This window comes from Microplitis mediator, chromosome 5 (genome assembly GCF_029852145.1).
Source record: "Microplitis mediator isolate UGA2020A chromosome 5, iyMicMedi2.1, whole genome shotgun sequence".
NCBI lineage: Eukaryota > Metazoa > Arthropoda > Insecta > Hymenoptera > Braconidae > Microplitis > Microplitis mediator.
Window position 1 is genome coordinate 27,389,588 of NC_079973.1, and position 11,435 is coordinate 27,401,022.

At 29.5% G+C, this 11,435-nt stretch overlaps 3 protein-coding genes across 6 annotated transcripts; 1 reads left to right on the forward strand and 2 right to left on the reverse strand.

Annotated features, from left to right (window-relative positions):
* Positions 1-1,816, reverse strand: LOC130668400 (SUMO-conjugating enzyme UBC9-B). The gene is made up of 6 exons (XM_057470679.1): positions 1,574-1,816; positions 1,333-1,410; positions 1,132-1,215; positions 791-1,053; positions 644-706; positions 1-569 (listed from the first exon to the last, which is right to left on the reverse strand). The coding sequence occupies exons 2-6, from the start codon at positions 1,396-1,398 to the stop codon at positions 557-559; spliced, it is 489 nt and encodes a 162-aa protein (XP_057326662.1). The 5' UTR covers positions 1,399-1,410; positions 1,574-1,816; the 3' UTR covers positions 1-556.
* A 1,312-nt stretch (positions 1,817-3,128) lies between these two features.
* On the reverse strand, positions 3,129-9,741 carry LOC130668391 (probable serine/threonine-protein kinase DDB_G0282963). Of its 4 annotated transcripts, none has more exons than XM_057470667.1 (5): positions 9,527-9,741; positions 9,362-9,443; positions 8,165-9,116; positions 3,794-8,087; positions 3,129-3,727 (listed from the first exon to the last, which is right to left on the reverse strand). In XM_057470667.1, exons 2-5 carry the CDS (start codon positions 9,417-9,419, stop codon positions 3,467-3,469), a joined length of 5,565 nt encoding a protein of 1,854 aa, XP_057326650.1. In that variant the 5' UTR covers positions 9,420-9,443; positions 9,527-9,741; the 3' UTR covers positions 3,129-3,466. The 4 variants fall into 4 exon arrangements, with proteins under 4 accessions (XP_057326650.1, XP_057326649.1, XP_057326648.1 ...); XM_057470666.1 differs by having other exon boundaries at positions 9,554-9,740; XM_057470665.1 differs by having other exon boundaries at positions 9,362-9,470; positions 9,554-9,740.
* A 160-nt stretch (positions 9,742-9,901) lies between these two features.
* Positions 9,902-11,139, forward strand: LOC130668398 (E3 ubiquitin-protein ligase RNF4-like). Its single transcript, XM_057470676.1, has 2 exons — positions 9,902-10,436; positions 10,512-11,139. Exons 1-2 carry the CDS (start codon positions 10,201-10,203, stop codon positions 10,924-10,926), a joined length of 651 nt encoding a protein of 216 aa, XP_057326659.1. The 5' UTR covers positions 9,902-10,200; the 3' UTR covers positions 10,927-11,139.
* Positions 11,140-11,435: the final 296 nt, after the last annotated feature.

The window sequence follows — 11,435 nt, forward strand, 5'->3', positions numbered from 1 at the left end:
TTTTTATAAAGATATATAATTTATATTATAAGATAAGATTATCATATAAGATTTTAATTTTCTGTTGTTGTTTGTACGCACATTCAAGTTGCAGATCTTTTTTTTTTTAATTACCGCAATGTATTATTTGAATACATTGCATTGAAGTTACAAACAACAAACTCACAGCGTGGATACATTACGCCACTGATGTAGTAAATTTATAAATTATAAGGATAAATAAAAAAATTACTTTTTATACATATAAATATTTAGAAAAGTATGAAAATTATTCTTTTACATGGAATGATAAAACAAAGAAAAGAAAAAAAAAAAAAAAGTAACTTACATTACGTGTAAGTGCAGTGAATATTTATCCAATAGTTTAGTTTTAAATTTTTAATGGACTAAACACAATAAATTTAAACGTTTTTGTTTACAGATCATTTGTATGTTATTATAAATAATTATTAAAATGTCTGTAGGTCTGTACTTTTTATTTTTATCCTGTGTACGCATTCATTTTTTTCTTAATAATGATTGCAGCAGAGAGATGGTAAAAATAAATTATTTTTTTTTAAAGTTGTGCTCTGTAAAAAATAATTCATAATTAATAAATATGATTGTTGGTATTATTATTAGCAGTATAAAAATAAAAACTGACTCTTGTGGTGCCATTGCTCTGGCTTGTGCTCTGACCCGTTTTTCGTATTCCAAACGGTTTTGACTAGAAAAATAAAATAAAGATCGTGTTGATTTGAATTACTGATGACAAAAATTTGAATAATTTTTTAATAATAATATAAGTTACCAATAAATAGTATAAGCTTCTGCTTGAGCTGGATCTTTGACATTTGGCTCGTTCAGCAAATCTTGAATACCTAAGAGAATTTGCTTGATAGTGATTGCCGGTCGCCAATCTTTTTCTTCGTCCAGTAATGAAAGACAGACTGTTCCTGAAGGATAAACATTTGGATGGAAGAGTGGAGGCTCGAATTTGCATTTTGGCGGGCTTGATGGATAGTCATCTTTGAATATCATTCTCAATTTGTATAGACCGCCTTCCCAGGGAGTCTAAATTTAATTTAATAAATTAAAAAAAAAACATGACGTTATTAGATTACCAACATAGACATATTTATGTGTTCATACCGATTTTTTACCAGGAATAGCACATTCCCAGCTCATCAAATTAAGTGTACCATCTGCATTTTTAGTTGGTCGTGCTACAAAGCCCTGCAATTGCAAAAAAAAAAAAAATTGATACCACGTGCCCGTTTTCTGTCTGCCGCTCAAGTCAAACAGACAAACAAACAAAGGAAATATTTTGGAATTGATAAATGATGAACTTACGAATGGATGGTCTTTCCTCCAAGCTTTTCGCTCTTCCGCAAGTCGGGCACTCGCTATACCTGACATCGTGACGTTGGTCTACAAATCGATCAAATAAAAAACATAAAAGGAAAAAGTTATCATTAATGTGTAAATTGCTAAAATTTAAATACATTAGAAATAAGTGATAAATTATTGACTTTGAATTTTCATTTTTAATATAAAAATGTAAATTCCAACCTCAATGTCTCAATGATCTTACCCTGCACACAAACAAACACTCTATATAAAAGAACGCAGCGGCAGTTGCCGTTTAATGTAACCTTGGATGGTTGTAATAATTTTTTTGACACAATCAAATAAAATCACCAAAGAGATGATAATTAATGTCGATAATGAACAATTAACTTTTTTGAATAATTTTTATGAAATAAATAGTGAATGTAACAGGGCAGCAATAAGCGATACCAGCAATACGCAAATGAAAGGAAGTAGTGAGGGTAAGAAGTATACGCAATTACGCACTAGTCCATGCCGTCCTGTTCAGTGGTTGGTTGGTTCCTTGGGTCCCTAGGGTCTGGCGCGTACTCCCACTAGGTAATTTGTTAAACGATTTTTTAAGTTGGCACATGCAGGTTCTGATCTAGAAACATATGAGAGGTGAGACAGACCGTTGGTAACAGATACTTAGTAAGACAGGAAATAAATTTTTAAATTTTAGAATAGGTCCATAAGGGAGAGATCCAAACGAAAATGTAGGTACGTGAGCCCCCATAAGTCTAATAATGGTCCAAATTTGGCTACACATCAAATAAGAATGGGCTAAATTCGTCCATTTTTTTTTAATAGGTACGTAAGCCCTTATTTCGATTTGTACTTCATTTAGTGTAATATATAATGAGCGTGAATGTAGCAGACATCAGACAAATTTAAAATTATTAATAAATAGAGTAAATAATTAATTTTGAAAATTAAAAAAAAATGCGCATTTAAAAAATTTAAAAATTCATAAGTGCATTTTTTGTAAATATTATTTTTTAAATTATTTACTCAATTTATTTATAATTTTAAATTTGTCTGATGTCTGCTACATTCACACTCGTAATATAAAAGCTATTGAAAATGTATATATTTTGTTATTTACCAATTTTGCTTTTAAATTTTTTTGCATTTGTTGCGTTGACTACATTCTCGTTCGGATCTCTCTTATAGACCCAAAAATATTTTAACTAATCATAAATGTATTTATGTTTATATAAAGAGATGATGAATAAATGTATATACGATAAATTACAGGTAATAGATTTACTAAAATACTTTTGAGCTTTCATAATCAATCAATAAAAAGCGAGGAATTTGCAGCGTGCAAAAGAAAATATATAAAAATCCCAGACACTTGTCACTGTCTAAGAAATTCTATAGAAAATTTTGAATTCAACATTTTCTTTTTGATTCAAGATCTACGGTCGACGAGTAAGAAAGTCAATTCGTGTCATCAGGATCTGGATGATTGGTTATCTTTTTAATGGAATCTTAATCCGGATATTTGAGATCTGAATCATTAATACATCTGTGACATCGGAATCTGTGTAATAGATTTGCCCAAAATAAAAACTTATTATTTCATTATTATTATTATCATCAGCATTATTATTATTGCTTTATTATACATTGATTATTGTATTTACAATTTATACAATACAAAGATTATTATTTATTGCATATACTATTATTAAAATTCATTTACAAAATCTCAATACCTAAATGTAATTATTTAAAGATATGTATGAAAATTTATTTATTAGTGTATATAGGCACTTTTTTAAAAAATAATTGTCGTATTTTAAATTGTATTGTACTTATTATATTAAAAGACAAATTTTAATGATAACATTCCTTCTATATATAAAAATTATCATTAAGTTTTAACAATTATAACTTGATCAATTTTGAAAAAAAATAAAAATTGAATTTATAACATATTGATAACGGTTATAAATAGTTCATGTGATGATGTCACACATCAATATAAATTACAATTAAAAAAAAATTAAATATACTAAGTTATTTAACAACTTTTTTTATAGAATTAATATTATTGCTTAAATAATACTTTCATTGAATAGCTTTTAGCATTATTATTGCTATTATATAATTAAAATGACTCTTTTGGATGTTGATTACTACCCCGACGACTTTTATTGCTTCGAGTTCGGAGTAAAGAGGCATCCGATAAAGTATAAGTGCCGGGTTCAAATACTGGCGGATATTCAAGTCCAGGATAATCATCAGGTGGAGGCGGTGAAGTTGGCGGTGGGATGTAAGGCAATACTGGTGGTAAAATCATTGTTGAGTTAACATCATTACTGCTGCTGTTTGACGAAAGTTTTTGACACAATGGATGATTTGAAGAACACTAAAAATAATAATAATTATAATAATTTAATAATAATATATAGTAATAATAATAATAATACGTTACCTCTTCTGTATTATAGCAACTTGTTGGTGTATCAGGTCTCCAATCATTAATTGAACTAGCTGAATTAATATTTTGATGATTGTAAGATTGTCCGTTATAACTGAATCCTTGAGCGCAATCACCGTGACCAGAATTAGAACCGTGTAATTTACCAATCATTTGTCGATGATTTGTATTTTTTTCACGAAATAATGCCCTGTGAAGTCTTGGTGATCCCAATAGAGTTTTTTGTGGTTCTTTAGATACATCAAGTGTTGTAGGTTTTTGTAAATTCTTACTGCCAAAAAAACTTTTTAGTCTACTGGTACTGGTTGCTTTTTGAACATGCTCTTTATCAAGATGCATTTCAAATGCAGCTTTCATACCATCTTGTTCAAACGGAGATGTAGGAATAGGCGGTGGTTGATATTGTGCAACATTTTTCAAACGAGATATTTCACTAGCGCTTGTTGTTGTTGTTTTTTTGTTACTATCGGAACGTTTTAATGAATCTACTATCCAATATTTATCAGAACAAAAAGAAGAAGGAGAATAATTATCATGCCGTTTATCATTTAAATTAAAACTTGCTTTTCTACTGACTGATGTTTCTTTTCTAACTCGTTCAAATGTTTCTGATGACGGAGTACAGTAACTTAAGTCTCCACTTGATCCTGAATAACAACTATTATTATTATCTCTTACAAATACTCTTGATACTGGCTGAGAAACATTTGATGACGAATCATTATTTCTATTTAGTGAACTAAATTTTTTTTTAATTAAATTTTCTGGTGTACTTGAACCATTGTCATTATGAGAGCGAGCTGTTTTTGCCATTGCAGTGGTGTTTAAATCTCGTGAATAACCCGATTCAGATGATTTATTATTATTATTTTTACGACCATAAGATGAAGAAGAATCATTTGATTTATTTGGATAGTAAACAACATTTTCTTGTTGTACTTTTTTTTCAATTTTACAGCTGGCGTTGGTACTAGAATTTGGTATAAATTCATTTAATTTTCGTGGTAATGGTGAGGGTCGTAAAGAATACTCATCACTTGAAGTTAAATTATTTACATCATGTGAAAATCGTGCTCCGTTATTAATGTCTACTTGATGCTCAGGTATTGATTTTTCATCAGAGGTATGTGTTGTATAATTGTAGCAATGTCTACTGGCATTAACTGGTGACTCGTGTCCATTTCTTGGATGTCCGTAAATCATTCCGTTGGTAGCAAATCCATTACTACTGAAACCATAACTATGTCCATTACTATGATGATTAAGATAATCATGAGTAGAAGAAATAGATCGTGGAGATGTTGATCTGTTATTATTGTTATTGGATAAATGATGATTATTTTCGTTTTGATGTGAGAGCATAAATTCTTCGAGAGTGACAAAACCTCTAATATCATCTGGTCTATTTCGAGTTACAGTTAAATATGATCTTTCAGATGTTTGACGATAATCACCCATATCTTGACAGTAACTGCTGTTATTACTACTGCTGGGAGTATTTGGTACATTAACAGGACTCTGTGAACAAGATAAACCGTAGAATGTACTACTACCAGCGACAGTAACTCGAGAGTCTAAACAACTCTGTGCAGATTGTTGTTGTTTTTTATTTGGTGTTGATGACGGCAATACTCTTCTATAACTTCTAAATTGAGCTGTTGGTACTGGTAAATTTTGAGTTCTAGCACCTAAAAATCTTAAATATTTTCTATCTAAACTTGCACCACTTGTTTCTTGATTATTATTATTTTTATTACTACTATTTGAATCTTTTCGTCCAATTTTTTTTAATGACCCAAAATGTATTTTGCTATGGTCTAGAGGTAATGATGTATCCTTTGTTTTAATTTTACTTTCCGTATCACTTTCATCTGTTTCACTGAACAATCCACTGGTACGATTGTGGGTATCAGCACCTAGAGTTGCTCTATTTATTGAGTCAAGCCACAATGATAAATAATCATCAGTATCAGCGGCAAAATAAAAAACTGTTCCAGTGTGATAAACTTTAAATGAATATTTTCTTGATTTAACTTCAGATGCTTGTGATGCTGTAAAACCATTTAATACTATAAGACAATCAGATTTAAGACTATCTTGATTTTTGAATCTATAAAGTGATGAGCCTTTAAGAATGAACCAAGATCTCGCCCATGCACCACCAGCACCTCTACTTCTATGAGTAAGCCATCCTTCTAAATCTCCAATACCAATATCTTTTACTGATACATTTCTTCTTTTAGCAAGTAGTATATTACGTTTTCGGCTACTTTTCGGACTTGAAGAACAAATTTTAGACCCACTGTGTAAACCAATACTTCTTGCTACCATCATAGCTCTATTAACGACACCTTTTTCATTATTTTTATCTTTCTCGAGAGTACGAGTTTTAGAATTATCCAAAAATTGACTATGATGTGAACATGTTGCACCATCTGGTAAATCAACAGCTGTTGTAACTGATTCAACTCTATGTATATTATTTATATCTGATAAACTTGAGTTTGAAAATTTATCCGAAAATAATTGATATTTTTCAAAATTAAATTTATCTTGTTTATAATTTTTATCATAAACTTGTGAATTATTAGTACTAGATTCAGACGCTGTACTTAATTCAGTATCTATAAAGTCAGTTGATTTCTCAACAAAATTACGGTAACCTTCATAGGTAGTGCAGTCTCTTCGCTGCTTATTATAAGTATGAGGTAAAAAATTTGTTTCAGAATTAAAATCACGTTTAATATCCGGTCTGTCAGGAACTTTAGGTTTCATTATATTTACTTGAGAATTATTATAAGAAATAAAATTTGAATTTGATGGTGAAATTTTATTGAAATATTTTCTGGGCGGTGGTTCAGGTGGAGTTTGTCGTACTTTGTTAATAATATTACTATCCAATTCTTCTGGTACTTTATGATTTAAAGTAGTATTAGATGATGAAGATTTCAAAGGCACTTGTATACTTGCTAATTGGTCCGTATCATTATTTTTTAATGATTCAGTTTCTGCTTCAGCAATAACTTTGTCAGATTTAATAGAACAAATAGACTCATCTTCAAAATTTGATTTTAAAATTTTGCTATCATAATTACTGCTGTGGCTGCTATTGCTACTGTAAATACCTTCTTCCAAATAACTGCTAGCTGATTCTGATTTATCTTGACTACTTTCACGGCTTATACTACAATTATCTGATAATTTAATAATTGATTCCATCACTTTACCATTCAAATTATTACTAGCTGATAATTCATAATCACTATCATTATTATTATTATAATTATTATTTTCTATAGGCACAAATTTATTATTATTATTATTATTTTCACGATCAATTGTATTGTCATTTAAACTAGTAGTTGGAGTAGTTATTTTTGCCCGTGATTCATTATTTAAATTTTCATCATTTATTGTTTCATTATCATTATCAATACTATCCATTTTATTATTTGTAATATTTTGTAAATTTTCCTTTTCCCAATCGGGATCCGATAAAAGTTGTTCAGACAAATTTATCGGATCAGTCTTATTCAAAGTAGAACAACTAAAAGTAGTTGAATCATCAACAGAAATATCACTACAGGAAGTTGTTGTGGTAGTGGTTGTTGTTGTAATTGTTGCATTTGTCGTCGTATCAACCAAAGTACTGTAATTTTTATCATTATGGCTTTCCGAGTCATTGTTATTGATTGTTAATATTTTAAAATCTTGAATAATATTATTATAGTTATTACTATTACTACTACTGGTACTAGTACTACTAGTATTATTAGTACTAATCTCTTTGGATGGTTTCCAAGGCACATTAATATCACTATTATTTGTTGTTGTTGTAGCTAATGGATCACTTTCATTTGAGCATAATTTTTTGGGCAATTGTATTTTTTTATTATCATCATTTGTTTCATCATATTTTTTTTTGCGTTTAGTAGGTTCAATGCCTAAGCATGTTTGTGGGCGCAAACTCGAAGTTGGTACACTATCAAGTCCGTGGGCGCAGGATGCAGCTTTATCACGGAGTTGAAATGTCGTATTATGTTCTTGTTTTAATTCTCTCCAGAATAATTCAATATCAACAGCATGCTTTGTTGTTGGACTTGCTCCTGTTATTGTCGCCCGACGCTGTACTAAACTTCGTGGTTTAGACGCGTATAGACGAGTTGATAACGCTGGTTCGACCTCACTGTCCGATTCACTACTGTCTGTTGCCATTGTATCTAACATACTGGCTGTATTAATTATATTTTTGGGCTCTGGACTTGGATCTTTTGGTGTAGCATCATTTCTAAAACAATTATTATAATGATGATTAATAAATTGATAAATTATTTATTTAATAAATAATAAATAATAAAAAAATACCTTGGTAATGGCATTGAAAAATCTGGTATAGTGAGTAATTCTGGCCGTGGTGATGGAAGATTATGTTGCCATCTTGTAGTATAACATGTTTTTTTATTACTTGGTAATCGATAAGGTTTTATATAAATTTGGCCATAAACTTTAGTGTGTCTTGGACGGCGTTTTAATGTCAATAAAACTTCAGCAGGACTTTCATTAAATAATTCAACAACATTTTTTCTTTCCCAGCCAACAACTGTTTGATAATTAACTTGAACAATTTCATCTCCGTCTTCCATTTTACCACATTGATGAGCTGGAGAACTAAATTTTATTTCAGCAATCTGATGAGAACCATGAAATGATGGTAAAATATAAAATCCCAATTCATCACCGGGTCTTTTTTTTAATGTTGCCAAATCTAAACTTGCTGGTTGTAAGATCATAGGATCAGTCATATCTTGTATAATGTAATCAGCAAGTTTAGCCAATTCACCACATGAATTTCTTATTTCTTCAATTGGTTTTTCAGCAAATCTATCTCTTTGAGCACATGTTGCTATTTCAATAGATAATTTTAACAATTTACTTTTTTTATCATTATACTCCAACTGTCCACTAAATGGCGAACGATCTAACCATCTGACCAATGGTTTAACTGTTTTCATAACACCCACAACATCAGATAATGTTTGTGTTTTAAGTGGTTTTGAATCTGTTTGCCGAAATAACTCATTGTGTAAACTGTGAGCTTGACAGGAGAGACGTAATGCCAATAATTGTAAATTTTCACGATCCAATTCATAATGAAAATTTCTCAGGTACTCAACAGCCTCAATTATTATTTCCTGATGCCCTAATTTAATTACTCCCAACTGTTCCAAATCTTCCGGTCTCAAATTTAACAATTGTTGTCCATTAACTTTATTATTTGTAAAACTGTGAACATAAGGAAGCACCGAATTGTCCAGACCTGAAATTTAAAACAAAATATATCTACATGTTTTTTTTCTTATTCTTTTAATATAATAATCATGTCCTCGACAACAAAATAAGTGTAAAAATAAAATTAAAATTAAAAAATATATATATAGATATATATCGGTTGAGATGAGTCGTTTGTATTTGTCACGCCCTGAAGACAAATCACCATCAATTCATACCTTACACACTGTGTGTATATATATTATTATTTTATTTATTTATTTATTTATTTACCTTTCAACCATTCGCAAACTTGTACAGTTTTCCATTCTGCAACATTGACATATGCCATGACCTGTTGTTGTTATCTATTGTTCTACGAAACATGAGATTATTTTACTGACTGCTGCGACAATAATAATAATTTTGTTAATAAAAGACAATGTTTTATACAATTACATTTACATTGACACATATACTACTAACCAATCACATTTAAACTAGTTACATATATTATCGCACATATCACACTAATACAAGTAAATATTATTATATTCTTGCACACACTTTATTCGTCAAAATTTCCTTCCGTCCTTGGAATTATTTTTTATCCCATCAGCAGTCACAGTGGAAGCAGCATCAACCATCAACTCAGAGCACTAAACACCAAACAGGAGAATAGAGTTTAAAGAGAAGGAAAATATACAGTGTATGTGTTTGTAATAACAGAGAAAAGGATTCCAGCACCACAAATATCATACCAACTGTTGATAATTATTTTTCTTGCTGTTTTATAATCAAACAATTGATTTAGCTTTTTCCTTTCTCAGTTTCATAAAATAGTCTCAGGTTAAAACTTAAAACACATCTAGACATCCAGAGCTATCGAGAGTATCAAAATCTTGCAAAAAAACAGTTAACACAAATTATTTTATTAATTAATTTTCATTTTCACAAAAATTTATTTAAAATCTTTGATATTTAATTGATTATTAAAGTTGATTAACATCGCGACTAAAAATTATTTAAAATTATTTTATTGATAAATTAAATTTGAAATAAACTTTTGTTTATCATACGGTTACACAGCTGATTAATAATAATAACAACAAACAAAAGTCAGTAGACAAATAATGTCTCAGCCAACAACAACAATACTGACGGCTGGTCGTCGTCGAAAACGATCTCAACTTGGCAATGGAGATTCACGATCACCATCTCCAGAGCATTATATAGATCTAACAGTAGATACACCAGTATCAACAAGACAACGTAAGCAATCATCAACTAATAAGTCGGATTCTGCTGGTAATGTTACTGCAAATTTAAACGATACCATTGTTATTGATGACAATGATTCGCCAGTAAGGTTTGTATCTCAATTTACAATTAAATATTTATATTAATTTCAAATTAATATGTAAAATTATATTTTTACTTGTAGTCGTCCATCTCGACCAGCAAGACAAAGAAAATTAACCGGGCTTCGTTGTACTGTCATTAATAATGACACTAATATGTCTACGTCATCAGCTGGTGCTAGTGTTTCTGCTGCTACTGCTGCTGCTGGTACTACTTCTCCATCAGAAGTAATTGGTTTAAAAGATCATGATATGAAAGATCAAACAGAGGAAAAAAGTAAAATCCAAAGAAATGATTTACACAATGAATCAGTTACTGTGTTATCTTGCCCAATATGCTTTGAGGAATTGATGAATTCTTCATTGAAACCAATGTCAACAAAATGTGGTCACATATTTTGTGAAAATTGCATTCAAAGTTCTCTAAGTGCAAGAAAAAAATGTCCAGTATGTATGGCTCCGGCTACTCTCAAATCTTGTATACGTCTTCACCTTTAATGTTACATGTTTTTCTTTTATTTATCTATCATTATTACTTAATTTAAAATTTATATTAAATCAGTATTCTTTATTACATTTAATAATTTTATATTTATAATTGTCCAGAGCGCAATTTATACTTTCAAATAAGTCGACAATAATAATTATTATTATCGTAAATAAATTCATTTCAAAGACTACATAAAATTATAATTATTGTTTAGTTTCTAATAATAATAATAATAATAATAATAATAATAATAATAATAATAATAATAATAATAATAATAATAATAAAATTGTACAAATTAATAAATATTTAATTATCAATTTTACAAACTTGTTAAATTTATTTAAAAGTTTAAGTAAATGTAGTGATTCATTTTATAGAACAATAAAATAATTAGAGTGACATTTGGTTAAATCTAAATTCTGTTGTTGTTGTTGTTGTTTCGTATTCAAAATAATGATTTGTCTTTTTGATTGTCGTCTTGATTGTTATTTATAAGTGCAGATGGCTGTTGTGC